This window comes from Pseudonaja textilis, chromosome 13, assembly GCF_049901715.1.
Source record: "Pseudonaja textilis isolate UNSWEBS1 chromosome 13, rPseTex1.2, whole genome shotgun sequence".
Classification (NCBI taxonomy): Eukaryota; Metazoa; Chordata; class Lepidosauria; order Squamata; family Elapidae; genus Pseudonaja; species Pseudonaja textilis.
In genome coordinates this window covers 6,815,692-6,835,191 of record NC_142002.1, presented here as the reverse complement: position 1 = coordinate 6,835,191, position 19,500 = coordinate 6,815,692, and the positions used below count along the sequence as shown (strand labels likewise).

General features: G+C 40.3%; 1 protein-coding gene across 1 annotated transcript in view; it reads left to right on the top strand.

Annotated features, from left to right (window-relative positions):
- ADAMTS17 (ADAM metallopeptidase with thrombospondin type 1 motif 17) overlaps positions 1-19,500 on the top strand; it is a 144,429-nt gene that overhangs the window by 67,864 nt on the left and 57,065 nt on the right. Inside the window, exons 8-10 of the mRNA XM_087941775.1 lie at positions 4,131-4,236; positions 16,914-17,054; positions 18,455-18,605. Coding sequence (XP_087797901.1) covers positions 4,131-4,236; positions 16,914-17,054; positions 18,455-18,605 — 398 coding nt within the window. The remainder of the gene's footprint in view (positions 1-4,130; positions 4,237-16,913; positions 17,055-18,454; positions 18,606-19,500) is intronic.

Sequence of the window (19,500 nt, the reverse complement as noted above, 5' to 3'; positions counted from 1 at the left end):
GTTTCCATCCATTGTTTCTTGTTCTGCCTTCAGGTGCTTTGAGGAATAAGTTGACCCCTCTTCTTTGTGATAACCCCCAAGATATTGGAGGACTGTTATCATGTCACCTCTAGACTCTTGGTTAGACTAGACCAGGGGTCTCCAACCTTGGCAACTTTAAGATGTGCGGACTTCAACTCCCAGAATTCCTCAGCCAACTGGCTGGGGAACTCTGGGAGTTGAAGTCCACATGTCTTAAAGTTGCCAAGGTTGGAGAGCCCTGGACCAGACCTATTCAATTCCTGCAACTGTTGTTCATAGGTTTTATTCTCCAGCCCCCTAATCATCTTTGTTGCTTTCCTCTGCACAGTACGTTGCAATAGTTTGTGTTGGAAGGTTGTGTTCATATCCTAGTTGATGACTCAATTGAGGCAAGTCTACAAATTCAGACTTGATTCCAATGCATACTACCTAAGATGAATAAGGATTATCAGGACACCTTGAACCTAGTTTTTCATCAAATATGAACGTTTCAGTGGTGCTTCAAGACAGCAAAGCTCTTACATTCACTGCACTTTTACAGGTGGTTCATAGAATAGTGTTCTCCATTTGTGTTGGAAAAAATTAAAACTGTGAAGCAGAGACAGAAGAGTGACTTATTTGGCTTATTTTTACCATAATTGGCTTTAGAACAGTGGTCTTCAAACTTGACAGCTTTAAGACTTGTGGACTACAACTCCCAGAATTCCTTCTCCAGTCATGTTAGCTCAGGAATTCCGGAAGTTGAAATGCACAAATACTAAATTTGCCAAGTCTGAAGACCCTTGCTTTAGAACATAGAATAATAGAATTAGAAAGGAATTGGAGGTCTTCTAATCCAATCCCTGCTCATTTCAGGCAAATGGCTATCCAGTCTCTTCTTGAAAGCCTCCTGTGATGGAGCACCCACAACGTCTGAGGGCAAGCAGTTCCATTGGTTGATTGCTCACACCGTTAGCAAACTTCTCTTCTCTAGGTTGCTTCTCTCCCATTGGTTAATTTCCAAGCCTTTTTTCTTGTCTTGTCTTCAAGTTCTTTAGAGAATAGTTTGACTCTCTCATCTTTGTAGAAGCCACTCAGATACTGAAATACTGCTACCATATCTCCCCTTTTCATTAGACTGACTAGATATACCCAATGCCTGTAACCATTCTTCATATGTTTTTGTTTTTATTTTAAAAAAACTTTAAAAACTCAGACAAAGCTGTTAAAGTTTAGAGCAATATACGAGTATATGTATTTTTAGAGGAATAGTAGCAACAGCGTGCTTGCAATCATGCTATTGCTTCATCCTTCTAAAATTACAGTCAGTATATTTGAAATAGTCTTGGGCATCATTGGAAGTTATTCCCCAGGAAAGCAAAAATATGAAACAAATTTTCCCTTTTTTTCTGAACCTAAGCTTCCATGCGAAACGATTTCCCATAAAATAAAAATAAAAAACTGGGCAGTTTTCCATGCTCATCAAAAGGATATCTGCTCTTTATTGCCTTCTTTGAAAAAAAAAATGATGGTGGGAAAAAGAGAACAGCTCTTAAATAGTTGCCTCAACTGTTTTACTCTCCTAAATAGGAACTGGTCCCCAGGCCACCTCTGTTGTGGGAGCAACATTCCTTACAAATAAATAGACCTTTTGTCTTTTGGGAGGAAAAAAAAGGATTTTTAAAAGACCCAAATAAGGTCCTAATTAAAATAGAAATGCTGCCTTTGGGTTGGTCTTGTCTTTTACATAGAATTGCATTTATGCCTTGGGGGAAGGAATACTTTTAGATGCCGCATTTTTCTGCGCAGAGTCACCTAGGAAACTTTTCGAAATGTGGACCGAGAGGGATCATGAAAGCAAGAGAGGAAGGTTAATTTGTTGTACAAAATGTAGAGTTCATGGAGACATTTCTCCATATCCTGGAAAGGAGAAGCTGAAAGCTTGCATGTGCTATTGAACTCGTTGGTTAATAAGTATATTATTCAACTTTGATTTTTTTTAAATTTCTTTTTATTTTTATGGAATAAAAAAAAAATCCCCTCTCTTTTAAGATGTGGCTTCCAGATGTCACAGAGATCAGACGCAAAGCAAAATATGTTTCATATCCAGTTTTATGTCATAGCTCACTTAAGTTACAGTTCATAGAATAATAGAGTTGGAAGGGACCTTGGAGGTCTTCTAGTCCAACCCCCTCCTCAAGCAGGAAACCCTATACCCTATGCATATACGCTATGCAACACCTGAGATATGGTTACTCCAAACATTGGAAAGAGTATTTGCCCTAATGGGAAGCAGAATATGTGTGGGCATGCCTCAAATAGTTCTATGCACTGATTTTACTTACTAAACCTCCAAAAATCCCAAACGTAAAAAGTGTCTTTGGGGACATTCCCCTGAGCCTCGGTGACACAGTGGTTAGAGTGCAGTACTGCAGGCTACTTCTGCTGACTGCCGGCTGCCTGCAATTTGGCAGTTCAAATCTCACCAGACTCAAGGTTGGCTCAGCCTTCCGTCCTTCCAAGTTGGATAAAATTAGGACCCAGATTGTTGGGGGCAATAGGCTGACTCTGTAAACCACTTAGAGAACCTGTAAAAGCCCTGTGAAGTGGTATAAGTGCTATTGCTGTTGCTATGTTGTTATCTGTTGTAAACCTTAAAAAAAGGCATTGCCAGAGGCAAAAATATTATTCCAAGGTTATGGTTTAGCTTCTTGTATCATCCCTGCTCCTGTGGATTTTCTTTTTAAAAATAGCCACTTAAACCTACTTCTCTGTGAATATGAATTTTGATCCACTATTCCAAGAAAGTCCTTCCTTTTTGCTTTTTTAAAAAATGTTGTCCATCAAGTTAATGGCAGGTTTCCATGTGCTAAAGTGATTTAATTCTGTTTAACCTCACGATTTCCTCTCTTGTCTTGTGTTAAATCTTCATCTTGGTACCTAAGAACCTGCCATCTTTCAGAAATGGTGTAGAACAGGGGTCTCCAACCTTGGCAACTTTAAGACTTGTGGACTTTAATTCCCAGAATTTCTCAGCCTGCTTTGCTGGCTGAGGAATTCAGGAGTTGAAGTCCACAAATCTTAAAGTTGCCAAGGTTGGAGACCCCTGGTGTAGTAGAGTCTCCTGTTTGGGCAGGGGTTGGACTAGATGGCCTACAATAACTCTGTTATTCCATTATAACAATCTGAAAACAAAGTAGGTAGGTAAGTAAATAGAGATGAGAGAGAGAAAGCAAGAATAGAGAAAGATGGGTGAAATGATGAATGGAGAGGAAGATCCATTCAGATGAAAATGATGATAATCTTAGTTGTAAAATATGAGTAGATAAATGGAAAACAAGAAGTGGAAACAAGACTACAATTATTATGAAAAACTATGCAAACATACAAAAGTGGAGTCTAAAAAACTACAGTAGACTAATTAAAAAAACAGCGATTAGATTATATAAACAGCAACAAATGTAACAAAACACAAAAAATAATTAGATTTCCATAAGGCAAAAAGAGAAAATACTAAAAGTAATAACACCAATAACTAATATCTGTATTATCATTCTCATCTGCTTGAGCTCTACCGCCCATTTTAAAAGGAAAAAAATAGAGATATTCAGAGAAGCTAAGCTAAAGCAAATCTAAATGGCCTCGGAATTGTCTGAAAGTACTATTATAAAAATACAAACTGTTTATAGGTGGTCTTTGATTTACAATGGTTCATTTGGTGACCATTCAAAGTTACAACGGCACTGAAAAAAGTGACCTGTAATCCTTTTTCACACTCACAACCTTTGCTGTATCCCCATATTCACGTGATCAGAATTTGGATGCTTGGCAATTGTCTCATATTTATGATTGTAACAGTGTCCCAGGGGGGTCACGTGATCAACTTTTGTGACCTTCTAAGAAGCAAAGTCAATGGGGAAGCCAGATTTGCTTAATGACTATGTTACTAACTTAACAAACTGCAGTGATTCACTTAACAACTGTGGCAAGAAAGGTAATGAAATGGGTTAAACAACCCGTTTAACGAATGTTTCACTACACAACAGAAATGTTGGGCTCCTTTGTGGTGGTATGTTGAGGATCATCTGTGCTGTACTGGCGTTGATGGAGACTGTTCTTATTTTCTTCAGGCATCGCTTACCTTGGAGGAATCTGCAGCTTGAAGAGGAAGTGTGTCCTTGCAGAAGACAATGGACTCAACCTGGCCTTCACCATTGCTCACGAACTGGGGCACAAGTAAGAGCCAACGTCAGCATTTGCAGTATTGTTTGAGTCGGTATTAGCATTAGGAGCCTCTGTGACACAGTGGTTAGAATGCAGTACTGCAAGCTACTTTTGCTGCAGCCAGCTGCCTACAATTTGGCAGTTCAAATCCCACTAGGCTCAAGGTTGACTCAGCCTTCCATCCTTCCGAGGTGGGTAAAATGAGGACCCAAATTGTTCGGGCCGATAGGCTGACTCGGTAAACCGCTTAGAGAGGGCTGGAAAGCACTGTGAAGTGGTATCTAAGTCTAAGTGCTATTGCTAATGCTGCAGTTGATTGGATGTTGCATTAGGAGCCCTGGTGGCGCAGTGGTTAGAATATGGTATTGCAGGCTGACTGATTCGATCCTGACTGATTCAAGGTTGACTCAGCCTTCCGTCCTTCCGAGGTGGGTAAAATGAGGACCTAGATTGTTGGGGGCAATGTGCTGACTCTGTAAACTGCTTAGAGCGGGCGGGAAAGAACTATAAAGTTGTATATAAGTCTAAGTGCTATTGCTATTAGAGACAGGTTCACTACAACTGATACTCTTCTCTAAAAATGGATTTAAAGGGGGAAAAGCATAGTTGTTAATTGGAAGAGAGTGATATTGCTCCAGGATAACCTATGAGAAAACCCTCAAGAAACACAGGAGTTTGGATCATAACATAGTTTGATCGGATTTATTGATTTATTTTGTAATTCATTACAAATGTAATATACATGTCCCAGGATAACACTGCTAGTCTGGGTTGTTCACCAGGACCAGACCAGAGGATATGTGGGCATTCAAGCTTGAACTTCTCAATTCCCCAAACAGCAAGTAACACAAAACAGCAATTATCCAGATGTGTGAAGTACAGAGACTTGTAGTGCATATTATAAGCTGTTTTGCTTCACAAGGGATTCTGCAACAGCCCAGAATAATTGAGAAGGAGAGTCTATTATCCTGGCCACAACAAACAACAAGCTAGCAGGCTGCCATTTTGTAATTTATTTATCTTGTAATTTATTTGCCTGCCTGAAAATTTGGCAGTTCGAATCACTCCAGGCACAAGGTTGACTCAACCTTCTATTCTTCCAAGATGGGTAAAATGAGGACCCAGATTGTTGGGGGCAAGAGGCTGACTCTGTAAACTGCTTAGAGAGGGCTGGAAAACACTGTGAAGCAGCATATAAGTCTAAGTGCTAATGCTAATGCTATAGTTGATTGGATGTTGCGTTAGGAGCCCTGGTGGCACAGTGGTTAGAATATGGTATTGCAGGCTGACTCTGCCCGCAGTCTGGAGTTCGATCCTGACTGATTCAAGGTTGATTCAGCCTTCCATCCTTCTGAGGAGGGTAAAATGAGAACCCAGATTGTTGGGGGCAATATGCTGACTCTGTAAACTGCTTAGAGAGGGCTGTAAAGCACTATAAACTGGTATACAAGTCTAAGTGCTATTGCTATTGCTATTATTTATTTTGTAATTTATATACATGTCCCAGGGTAATGCTGCCAATTTGGGTCGTTCACCAGGACCAGAGGTTTAGTTTTCCGAGCTTTCAGACTTGTGCTGGAGCCCATCCTCAGGGAATTTCTCTGAACCAGAAGGTGTTCTTTGGGCTATTCAATGCATAATATTTATGTGGTGCCTGGTTGTGTGTGGCTTTTCAGTTGTTGTTTTGGAGTGTTGCTGGCCAGCTATTGTGTCATTGGCTATTGTTTCCTTGCATTGCCAAATCCTTGCTTCCAAATACCCGACAAGCTGGTGGTATATCAGCACTCCTGTTGACTGACAAGGGCCCCCGTTTCCCCGGCTTCAATCATTTCCCTGGAATCTTTGTTACCTGTTTGGCCAACAATTATAAATGGAGGTAAATCTACATGTTCCAGGGTAACATAGCCAATCTGGGTTGGTCATCAGGACCAGAGGTTTAATACTTCCCAGCTTTCAGACTTGTGCTGGAGCCCATCCTCAGAGAACTTCTTTCTATTGAAACCTGAGCTTGTCGATCAGGAAGGTTGGCATTTTGGCGGTTCGAATCCCTAGCGCCGCGTAGCAGAGTGAGCTCCTGTTCCTTGTCCCAGCTTCTGCCGACCTAGCAATTCGAAAGCATGTAAAAATGCAAGTAGAAAAATAAGGACCACTTTGGTGGGAAGGTAACAGCGTTCGGTGCGCCTTCGGCATTTAGTCATGTCAGCCACATGACCACGGAGACGTCTTCGGACAGCACTGGCTCTTTGGCTTTGTAATGGAGATGAGCACCTCCCCCTAGAGCTGGAAACGACTAGCACGGATGTGCGAAGGGAACCTTTACCTTTTATGCTTTGTATTTATGTGGTTGGATGTGGTTTTCTATTGGTTGATTGGGGTGTTGGTGGCTGGAGATTGGCTGTTGTTTCCTTCTGCTTTTTAAATTTCATTTCAAATAAATGAAATTTATTTGCTGGCCATCTTGAATCCAATGACTCTGAGTGGCTTACAACATAAAAACATTAAACTCACCAGTTCTAAAACAATGCAGCAGATAAAAGCATTAACAATTCTTGGCTTATTCCTACTTTTCACCAAGGGAAACACTGGGGACATCTTGAAAATTTTCTTTTTAGGGGAAATGTTTTAAATGATGCCACAAGGGTTTCTGTAAGATTAGTGAGGTTTCATAAAAGTGTCTTTGTGTTTATGCTTAATGGATAGTCTGTGAATCATTCATAAAGAAGTCTTCATTTTGGAGGTAATTGATGGGTGCCTGTTACTCCTTTTAGAATTCAAAATAACTGCTTGGAAAAGAGGATGGATGTTGATTCTGGATTAGTCATTTGAGATTTTGGAATCAAATATGAAAATAATAGCATCTCCAAATACAAAAATCCAAGGTTGCTGATTATAGAGCTAGCATGATTATTATAAATTATATTTTTTTGTTTTCCTAGATGTGGATTCAATGATTCCAAGGACAAAAGTAAGAACTGGTGATTGTAGGTGCCTTGATCATTTGGGTAGATTAATCAGCTAGTCGGTATTTATTCATTATCTTTTGAAGCCACCCGATTCCCCAAAAGATTCTGGGTGGCTTTTAGGAGAAACCTACAGTATGTAACCTCCTCAGTTTTTGTTGGAGCTTTACAGGGAGGTCCAAGAAATAATTTGACAAGATGAAAAGAAATACTGAGATTTTTCTGTCTTTGACACCAAAAGATACCTGAGCCAAACCAGGGGTTGTTTGAACAGAAGTGAAGGATGACAAGATTATGCCAAGCTGTTGAATCAGTTTTCAGCCTTAATAACACATTAATCTTTGGACTGCTGAAATCAGGAAACCATTGTTTAATGACGAAAGGAAAGGACGCTTGCTTATTAGCCTCCCTGGGCTTCTGAGGACTTGCTTATTTATATTGCAAACTTTTATTTTTAGTTCTCTTGGCTTCCCTGAAGAATTAAGTTGGAATGTAGCATGGACATCTCTCCTGCAATTTAATCTGCTACCACTGGCTCATTCTTCCCGGTTCTTCTTTTCTGCTCATGTGTAATCAGAAGTGAATAATTTTCTAGCATAGGAGGCTGAAGCAGATGTGACCCTCGTTTCTTATTTGAGTCTATCGCTTCTGGCAATGATTCATCACTGGCTGAGTAGGTGATCTTGATGACTGTTTAGGGAATTTGTTTCTGGACGTTTGGTCTTGCTCAAATCTGTAGGAACACAGAGCAAGCTTGAGCAAAACTGGCCTCCAGCCCTTAGAAGGCCTGGACCAAATTACATCCCCAAGCCAACCTCTCTGTAGAAGATGGAAATGATAGACGTGGGCATCCAAGCTTGATCTTCTCAATTCCCCAGACAGGAAGTAAAACAAAAATGCAATTATCCAGATGTGTGATGCTGGTTTTCCTCAGCTCAGACTGAAACACAAACGGTAAGCATATATATATATATATGGAATGTCATCATGACAATCAGGTGATTGTCGGTGTTTTGTTTCATTCTCTTCTTTTCTCCAGGGGATTATTACAGATGACAGTTCATGTTCACAGGTGGCCTTTCTTGCATTTAAAACAATAAATATAAACCCTCTTCTCATTCTAATTTCAACATGGGTTACATGCAGTTGTCTTTACTGTGATGTGACAGTCTCAGGTGTAGTTTGAAATATCCCCTATTCTGTTTTGTGAAACATTTCCTATTTATATGCCAAGTTAGGCAGCTAAAATCCATATGTATGCTGTCAGTTTAGAGAATCTATCCCTATAGCACCCAGCAAAGTAATCACTTCTTCTATCCCTTGAATTTGCTGCATTGTTCTGTCTGTCAGAATGTATCTCCTCCAATTCTTTGAATCTTTAAAAAAAAGTCTCATGATTTTTGGATTGAGCCTCTGCTGCTTATAGATTACATGATGTATGACCGTTGTGGCATTAAAGGCAAAAGTCAGGAACATCTTCTCAATGTTCTAATTTTACCATGGGTCAGATGCAGTTCTTTATTGATGAGCCCAGTCACAGGTGTGGTTTGAGCATTTGTTCTGCACCAAGATTTATTGAATGAATCACAACCAGCTAGATTAGAACAATCTGGTTAATTTTTCCAGACACCTGGAAAGACATTTTAGTACTACCTAAGATACTCTCCCCAAACCAAAAACAGAGACCTCAGGGATGGTGGAAGATGCTGTGTAAATCAGAGAGTAGGAGCTTACAAGAACTCAGAAGAAGCAAGTACTGAAAAATTACACTAATGAAATATGGTTCTCATGTTTATTTAAGAATCTCCCCCACCCCCATCTCTGTTCAAGAACTTCCCCCAATTTTGGCACAATTTGGAGGCAACTCCAAGGTTGCACACAAGTTTTTGAGCTGTGGGCTACAGATGTTATGTTCTTTCAAGCTATAGGTGATGGGAACGAGAGAAAATAGGAATGTCTATGAAAAATATGGGAATATTCTGTTCTGGAGAATATTCTGAATATTCTGTTCAGGCTACTGTAGAGGATTAAACACTAGTTCTCCATGACAGCCTCCTTACTTTTCCAATTGTCCATGAAAGTTTCATTCACTTGACTTTGATCAGTCGGATCTTTCTTTTCTGCATCAGCTTCGACAAAACAGAACAAGGAAGAGATCCAAGAAGATATGTTGATGCTAATAAAGTTTTGTTTTTACTAGCAATAGTACTTAGACTTATAAAACGCTCCACAGTGCTTTACAGCCGTCTCTAAGCAGTTTACAAACGTCAGCCTCTTGCCCCCCAAAATCTGAGTCTTCATTTTACTGACCTTGGAAGGATGGAAGGCTGAGTCAACCCTGAGCTGGTGAGAATCAAACTGCTGGCAGTGGGCAGAGTTAGCCTGCAATACTGCATTTCAACCACCATGGCTCCTAAAGTTAATTGACAAGAATAATATCTTGATGTCTCAATTTTTAAGTAAAGCTTACTTACTTCCCTCAAGTTCCTTCTCGGTTTATTGAGTCCATCTCTTCCAGAGCTTCTGATATTGAAAGTGTCCCAACACTCAGTCCAACTCATTGGGGAGTTTGAGCTTTATCCCCTGCATTTCACTATCCAATGGAAAGAATATTTTAAGTAATCTTACTCTCTTCCCCTCTGCTATGATTTTCTGGCATTCTGTGTCTACAGTGGAAATTTTTGTTGTTGTTGTTGTTCTTTTAATTATTCATTATTCTACCCATAGATAATTGAAAACATATTTTTCAGAGCTCATTTGGGCTCAGTCAAAATGAATATATTTGGGGATTTTTTCCCCCTTATTACTATGCAGCTTCATACTTTGTGGTGATTTTCATAAAGTGTACCTAATTGTCTTTTGGATGAGGTAAATTCTGCTGGATTTATTTCAGGTTAGCTTTTGACCACCATATATCTATTTTTCGACTGTTAAAAAAATTTCCTTTTTAAACTGACCCAGACAAGCCACTATTCATTATGCACTTATGTATATTAAAGAAAAAAAATGTATAAATCTATTTTAAAAAAATGTCCATCTCAGGGTCTCTAGGGTGTGGTCAAAGAGTCAAGATGGTATCTGCAACATTGTGATTGAGTCCATCTGCTTTTTTGGTTGTTATTGTTTGTTTGTTGATATACAACATAATTGTGATGCAGATTTAAAAAATAAACCAGACAAATCTTTGGCTGCACACAGTTGAGTCCAAAATCTTGACTTTGGTGACCATGTCCTGCAAACACCAATGTTTATTCTTTGAGTTCAGTGATATTTGGAGATAGTTTTAACTTCTTAACTTCAAGATGAACTGTTCCAGATGCATTATCTATTCTCAATTCTAGTGCTATAATGCTAGGGCAATATTTTCTCTGGCTGTAGATGGAAAGGTTACCCTTCCAAATAGAACAACAGCTTCCCATAAAACAAAATTCTTAGGCAGCATTGGAGACCTCTGTTCCTTGGAAACATCCAACAGAATTTCCAAGAAAGCAAAGAGTTTTTAGGAGAAAATTTTCTCAGGAGAGCTTCTTCATATCCCTAATTTTTAATCAGTCTATTTTGTTGTTTATTTTCCTCGGGCATAACACAGATCCTTTTTATTAATCTCAAATGTGGGTTGAGATGGATATCATAACAAAAGAGAAACAAGGCGTGGTCCAGACCTCAGACCTTGTACAAAGCCAAACTCACTTAACCCTCAGTAAATGGAGAAAGAATCTTTTGAGATGAATTTGTTCTGATCCACAAATAAAGATCCAGCTGCTCAGGCACAGCTGCCCTTCTGTTTGGTCCTTGTTATCCTATGGAACAAAGAGGGAATCTATAGTAGATTGTCATAAATAATCGATACATTTATTTCCATCTCATCCTGTTCCTTTTGGCTCTTAGACTTTCATCAAGAAGAAATACACCAAGAACAGAGATATTGTAGCTATAAAACTGTCCAACGGATTTCCAGTTTTTATTAATTTTGCATCCAGATTTATATGCACTATAATTTATCCAGTTTTAGGGGTGCATAATTAGCATCTTTTTGATCCATCTCAGTGTTGCCTTCACTCAGTTATAAATAAATTCCATCATATTTCTGCCTTGTTCTTTTAAAAAAACAGAACTAGAAAATTTGCCTTCTCAAGTTCAACTTCTCGTTCTAACATTGTTCAGCCAAGAATTCCAATACAAAATTTATCTGGAAGAAGGAGGAGGAGGAGGGGGAGGGGTAGGAGGAAGAAGAAGAGGAAGAGGAAGAAAAGAAAACTTGGATTCCAATTCAATCAGCCACTTGGGAAGTGATGCTGGAAGCCATGAAATTGTGGATGAAATGAAACACTTTTCACAAAGATTGCACAGCAAGAATTCTTAGCCTTCTTGGACTTGCGTCATTTGGGTGAGAGTTGATTACTCGCCGAGGTCACTGTAGGTTGAACCAGAATCTTTCTGGCACAAAATAGTGGTTGGTTTTGCCAGCTCATTTTAGGCTAGCTATTTAATGTGTCTTTGGTTTACTCAGCAGAATGAACTTGAGTAGGGACAGACTGCTGAGCCACAAAAACTGTTGATTGAACAAAGATGACTGTTGGCTGCTGTTCTCCCCAAGTTTCAGCACAGTTAAGAGTTTTCCAGACAGTGCTAGTGTCAAAGTAAAACTCTGCAAGATGCACTTAAACAAAGGTTGCTTAGCTGGCATTTCTCTGAAAGCATGAGAGCAGAGTTTCTCAACCATGGTAGCTTGAAGATGGATGGACTTCAACTCCCAGAATTCTGAGAGTTGAAGTCCACACATCTTCAAATCTCAAAAGCTGAGAAACACTGGATGGGAGAAATGCTTAAGGAGTTGGTTGAGGAAACTAAACTGATAAGATTCTAAATTGGTGGATTCTAGAGAAGCAGCTCAGGCCCCTATCTGCACTTGAATAAAGTGTGGAAGAGAAATCACTCGTGTAAATAGCTAGGAAAAGGAAGGAAACCAATCAAGAATTGATAGGGTGCAGAGTACAATTCAAGGCACAATTCACCACTGTCAACTTTCTGTTTTATGCCTTTTGCCACTGAAGTGAATAATAAGGGTGCGTTTAAATTGTGGGTTTCAAGGAGAATAGATGAACTCTGTGATTCTGGAAGAAACAGCAGTTGTTATAATGCCAGACAAAACATCCATCCTGCTAAAAGCCCATAATTTGGAGATATTCTTTGCTGTAGTTTTTGGGACAAATGCTTCCTAGTTTTACAGGCAAGAACATATGAGATGGTTTAACACAGTATCTTTTTCCAGTTTGGCAATTTTAAGGTTTTGGACTTCCAACTAGATTCTTTCAAAAAGAACTCGCAGTTCCATTCAGCCTGTAAGATGGAGTCCACTCATTTCAGAAGTCCAGTTGTATCTCTCTGTTGCAAAATAGTTTTCCAGACCTTAAGTCCTTGCCTTATAGAACATAGATTCATAAGAATAGAAGGGTCCTAAGTCTTCCTGCTCAACCAGGAGACCCTACACTACTTCAGTCAAATGATTGTCCAGTCTATTTTTGAAAACCTCCAGTGATGGAGCATCCACAGCTCCAGGAGGCAAGCTATTCCACTGATCAATTGGTCTAACTATCAAGAAATTTCTCCTTAATTCTGGTTGGATCTCTCCTTGATTAGTTTCCATCCATTGTTTCTTGTCCTACCCTCATGTGCCTTAGGTCAACCCCCTCTTCTCTGTGACTGCCATCTTAGAAGAAGGTCAGGAAGGATGGAAGGAACTTCTGGCCAATTCAGAAACAGAAATAAAACAGGCTTGGAGGCCAATCAGGCACCAAACATGCCCAAGACCTCCTTCTCTGCAACTTCCCCAGACTGAGACAAGTCTAGATGATATAAGAGGTCTTCAATTTCCAGAACCTACGTAGAAAAGGTTAAGGATTGATGTAACTGGGACCTAACTTCAGGAAGTCATCCTAAATCCAAATCCCTGCTTTCAGGGACGAGAGCGAGAGCTGAAATTTGAAGCATGCTGGGCAGAAAACAACGCCTTGTTTCAGTCCAGCTAACCTAGAAAGCCAGGCTGTTAATATTGGGATATGGCCAAGCTAATCTAAAGGTCTCGTCCTTTAGATTAGCCAAGCCTTTTTAGCTTTTGCAAAGTGAAATCTGAAGAGAGTTCTGTCAATTGACCTCGGGTGATCCTGAACCGGCTTCTCAGCTCCCTGCCACGAAGTCCAAATTCAAGTCCCTGGTTCTAAAGGAAATAAATGAAATAATTTTAACATGCTGTTCAGCCACTTCCAGTTAATGCCGCTTCAATATGAAACCCCCGTAACGTTTCTAACGTTCAGCTCCACTGAAGGAAAGAAAAATGAGTCAAAAAGATGTGATATGACTAACAGGGGCTTTCTGCTTTGAACAAAAACCTCCTAGCTTCCAGAAAGTAGAATATATCCTAGAGAACATTACAGCTCTTTATCCCTCTTCCTTCAAAGCTTTATTGTAGCTTTATTTTAAGCTTTTTTGTGTGTGTTTTTTTCCCAAATTTTATTTTAGGCACATTGACCAAAAGTGGGGGAAAGTAGAATGTTTCCAAATAGCCAACCATAAATGTTTTATTGGGATCGGAAAATGGCTTTGTGGCACTGGGTGGAGTTTTGAGATGGCCCTAAGGCGGGTGGGGGGTGGAATACTGTTTTAATAAGACAAAGAAAGGTTTGTGTTAGCTATAACTGCATGTTCTCATCAAGCAGAATGCTGATCCTTGTGAGGTTTGGGGCAAGACCATTAATCTGGAAGCTAAGCCAGCTTTCCCCAGCCAGATGTTGGCCAAGGGTTATGGGAGTTGTAGTCCAACACTGTATAGGATGAGGGTGGAAGCGGGGAGAGAGAAACTAAAGCTAGACCTACTGTTTCAAAGGTGCTTTTCAAAAATTGGACTTTCTTGGAGGTTTTTTTTTTTTAATGTTTTGCTTCTCATCCAGGAAGCTTGGATGAGTTCTGAAAAATTTGTGAAGAAACTTCTTGGATGAGAAGCAAAACGTTTTCAAAAGAAAAAAAAACAAGAAAATCCAGCTGTCTTTTGAAAAGCACCTTTGGAACAACCTTGGCCTGGATGACTGAGAGTCTCCATAGACAGTTAGACCTACTGTATATCGCTTTTCAATTGAGGTTGTAAGTCGAGGATTGCCTAAACTTGATATCCATCCATGGAAAAGGTATCTGGATAGCATCACAATTGAATGAACAAATTCCCCCATTTTTATAAAAGCTGCACCAATCCTGACATTGGTGAAATTAGCTATGAATTGGTTTGTGCAAGAAGAAGAGCAGGAGGAATGGGTTGCATCGGAAAGTAAGACACTGTTGTAATAATCCCATCCCATTTCAGGGAATCCTCTTTGAGAATATCAAATGACAGAAAGTATTGAATTTATGTTTTGTTTTTTTCCAAAAGGGTGGGAGTGTAATCAAAGCAACCAATCTGAGATCTCTGGAAAGCTGTTCTTGTATCCTATTTCTGGAGCCTTCCAGTAAAAGATTAGCAGGAAGCAGATTCTATTTGTGGAGAAATCCTGAGAGAATCAATCAATCAGAATGGAGCTGGAAGGGACCTTGGAGATCTTCTAATCCAGAGGTCGCCAACCTTTTGGACCTCAGGGACCACCAAACTCATAATTTTAAATCCCATGGACCACTAATATGGATTTTGACTGACGGTGGCTGCAGGAAAAAAGCCTGCAGGAAAATCCCCCACCCAGTCTTCCTACCGATCGATCATTCTTTATTTGGGATCGCAGGATACCGTCTCCAGCTCCGTTCTTAGGTGGTGGTGGTGGTGGGAGAGACTTTTGGCTTCATGCAAGGAAAACAGCAGAAGCAGCAGAAGTCTTTCTTTCTCTCCCCCAAACTCCACCAGAAATGAGTCTTTGACAGCACAGCCTTTTGGAGCAGGAGGCCTTGCAGGGTCCCAAAGACTCATTTCTGGCAGAGTTTGGGGGAGAGAAAGAAAGACTTTTGCTGCTTTCCATGCATGCAGCTAAAAGCGGAAAAAGAAAGAAGCGGAAAGAAGCCCAGTGGCCAGGAAAAGCATGTGGGCTGAGTGGGGCAAGTTTCCCCACCTCCACCCTTTTCCCCCTCCCCTCACTACCTTGTGTTGTTCACAATGCGACACAAGCCTTGTGTTCCCAGGGGCCGTGTGGGTGGAGCAGCCTTGTGTTCCCACACAGCCTGAATTAATTGCTTTGGGGGTGACATTTCTCTGCGGACCACCAAAATTTTCTCGTGGACCACCAGTGGTCCCTGGCCCACTGGTTGGTGACCACTGTTGTAACCCAATCCCCTGCTTAAGCAAGAGACCTTATTCCATTCCAGGCAAGTAGCAGAAAAGTCCAGCCTTTTCTTTAAAAACCTCCAGAGAGGAAGCACCCACAACTTCTGAAGGCAGTTCATTTCCGCTGGTTCATTGTTCTCAAGCTGTTCTCTAATTGTTAGGAAGTTTATCCTTAATTCCAAGTTGCTTCTCTCCTCGATTCGTTTCCATCCATTGTTTCTTGCCTTGCATTCTGGTGCTTTGGAAAATAAGTTGATCTCTTCTTCTTTGTGGCAGCCCTTCAAATACTGCAGTGCTGCTATCAGGTGTCACCTCCATAGAGCCTAGTCCTTCTTTTCTCTAGATTAGCAATACTCAGTTCCTGGAATAAGAAGGATTATTTGGTCAAAGCAATACCGGCAAGTTAACTAGCATCAATTAACGTCGTAATGAACTGTACAGCCTTGAGAATATTATATCTTTGAATAGAGCTGGGGAACCTAAAAGGCAATAACATTCCTCGCACCTCCCACTTATTTTAGCCTTTTGAATCTGAAGACAGAAAGGTCTTTGTAAGTGGCTCAGAGGAACAGTTTTCCCAGAATTCCCTTTTTTTAAAAAAGCAGCTCATTTCAGGAAGGGATTACATGACTTCAACCGCAAGAGCTCTGTGCACAAAACACCAAGGCATTGTTTAAGTGAGGTTTACGAGCCTTTCACTGAATAAAGAGGTCTGGGTATTGCTGAATGCATATCTGTTGAGGCACTGGGCTCCCAGCTGTTAACAAGCCATTTCGCTTTTTAGTAGAAACATATGTAATGTCTTCTCCTATTATGTTATGACTGCCATATGCTGCTTTAGATCAAGAAGGCCCACCAACTGGATCATCCACGATCAGTTTTATTAATATGATTTTTCCTTTACATCTATGGAGATTCTCGGTCATCCAGGTCATGGCTGTCCCAAAGATGCTTTCTCCAAAGGCAACCGGACTTTCTTTTTTTATTTTATTTTATTTTTCCTTGAAGATATTTTGCTTCTCATCCAAGAAGCTTCTTCAGTTCAGAGTATTTCTCATTCTGTAACATACTCTTTGAATAACTCCAGAACACAAACTATATGAGCTCTTAAGCTAGCAGCTGGTTAGGTTATCCGACTCCAAATCTCTTTTCCAGAGCTTTGGGTCAACATTTAAGTATTGTGTTTTGTTTTTGTTGTATTACTTTAAAAAAGTATTTTGTTAAATTGTTTTTTTAAAACGATTAAGAATCTGCATCTACAAATCATAGGCACGGTGTTTGTTTACCTTCCCTTCTTCCCTCCTCCCCCCCTTTCTTTCTTCTTCTCTTCCTCTCTCTCCTCTCTCTCTTCCCCCCCTCTCTCTTTCTCACTCTCTTCCTCTCTTCCTTTCTCCCGCCCTCTCTCCCTCTCTTTCTCTCCTCTCTTCTTTTAGCATGGGCATGAGTCATGATGACGATCACTTGTCCTGCGCTGGGAGATCTCACATCATGTCCGGAGAATGGGTGAAGGGCAGAAATCCCAGTGACCTGTCCTGGTCTCCCTGCAGCCGAGATGACCTTGAAAAGTTTCTAAAGTAAGAATATTTGCTAACTGCAAAGCATTTGAATCATAGTCAGTAGTCTTTTATCTTCTTGGTTGAAATAAGGAACAATTCTCAGTGATGGGTATTGAAGGTAAACTGGATCTGCTTTTGCATCCCGGCCTTCAGAAAAAAAAAAAATTATTGGCAGGAGAACAGAGGCTTTTATTTTCACCAAATGTCAGTGTCTTGACAACTTCTTGAAAAGTATCCTGGAGCTGTTGTCATTTTTACTTCAAATTCTGCCCATATTTTGTGACAGGAAATATGTCAGGGTGCTTCTGAATGGCTCTTTCAGTTGGGAATAAGTATCTGCTTCTATGTTTCAGCAAGTGTTGGCAAAAATATCAGAAACCTGAGATTCTCCGGTGATCCCTCTCAATCTCTGAGCCAAACTGAGCTCAGTGAAGGATCTACCTCCCCTCTGTACTGTCAAGTAAAACTTATCTTGCATTATCATGTCACAGCATCCAGTATTTCCGCACCTTGTACCATTGCCAACCCATTAGAACGAAGAAATGGAGAGCTTGATTTTGCTTCTCGATGTGGTAGATGGAGAAGGTGTGATTAGATGGCATGTTCCAAGGATGTGTAGGAGAGGGAGAAGATTTGAGAGGCAATTACATCCTTGCCATCATTTTCAATTTAATTCCTAAAGTCACTGCCTGTTTCTATCCAGCCTTCAGAGCTGATGTGGTATTTGTTCACCAGAATCCATTGATAAGCAAAAGAGCAAATATCCCCCGTTATAATCTGAGGTTATCATCAAGCAGGAATTATAATCTGAGGTTATCATCAAGCAGGAATTTAATTTCACAGGTACCTCTTAAAATTGCAGTCAGTATCCCTGGTATTTTCCATGTACTAGTGCTTTTAATGTTGGCTGTAAAATTTACTGTATAATGTAAACCACATTTAGCATTCTTGATAGCAGTGGTGGTATTCAGATTTTTTTACTACCAGTTCTGTGGGTGTGGCTTGGTGGGCATGGCATGGCTTGGTGGGTGTAGGGTGGCTTGGTGGGCGTGGCTTGGTGGGCGTGACAGGGAAAGGATACTGTTAAAATCCCCACCCCACTAACCTGCTTTCCAGCTCCATTCTCCCGTGCAAGCCAACAAAAGAAGACCCAGCCAATCGGCTGGGACTTGGGAGACAGCAAATAGATGGAGGCGGGGCCAATGAGAGGTGATATATGCCAATTCTCCGAACTACTCAAAATTTCCTCTACCAGTTCTCCAGAATCTGTCAGAACTGGCTGAATACCACCTCTGCTTGGTAGGTCCAAATGTTATTTTCTGAATGTGAAGAAGCTTAATAAATAATATAATTTACTAGCAGATTGTATGTTGCAACGGAATGGCCAAGCATAATCTACATGTCTTTTGATTCTCTAGGTCTAAAGTCAGCAATTGTTTGCTGGTAACAGACCCGCGTAGCCGCTATGCTGTCCGCCTGCCTTATAAACTCCCAGGGATGCATTATAGCGCAGATGAGCAATGCCAGATCCTCTTTGGAACCAACACAACTTTCTGTAAGAATATGGAGGTAATATGGATCATGAAAGAGCAGATAACAAACTTTTGGTAAAATAGTAGCCTTATGTGGGATCATAGAACAGAGATTTCTTGCTGGGGCAATCTTTAAAAAAAAAAAAGTGGTAGGAAACATCTCTTTTTGCTTTTGAGAGAGGTTTTTTTTTTTTTGCAACATATAAAAACTAAAAATATGGAACATTAAACATTGTGATATTATTATTATATTGTGATATTAAACATTGTTTAATGCCATACCTCCCTTGTTTTAAAAAACTGATGTGTAATATGTCAGAACATAACGCACCAAAATATATTAATTGCTTAACCTGCAGAGGGTGAATTGCTAAATGACCGAAGGTTCATTATGGATCTTTACTGCTGCCAGTGTCAGCACTCCAGCAACCCTCTTTCCAGCCAATAACTCCAAGACAGACATCTTCTCAAAGATTCTTTTATTAAGATAGTAACTGGCACATTTGTGGAATCCCGAACCTGAAAGTTTTCGGGCTTCCTTGCAATATTCAAAACTACAAATCCACCCGCCCCACTTGGCCGTCATCACATCACATACCCAATCACGACCCATTCTAAAGTAAGGTTCTTATTTCATTCTGCACCATATTCAATAACCTTGGACTAGCAAAAGAATTTTATTTTGTCTACTTAGAGATACTCAATTTGAAATTCTCCTCCCCTGCCCCCCTTTCTCAGGCTTGTGGCAGCGTGAGAGCATCGAATCTCAACATGGCTTCAAAAGCTGACAGGCAGTGGACTCACAAATAATCAAAAAGACTCAAAATGGAGCCTGCCCACCTGTCCCCCAAACCATCCCCAGGTTACCAAAGTGACTTTATGGCTGTATTCACTGCCCGCCATTCCGTTCCTGCAAGATTTGGAAAAAGTTG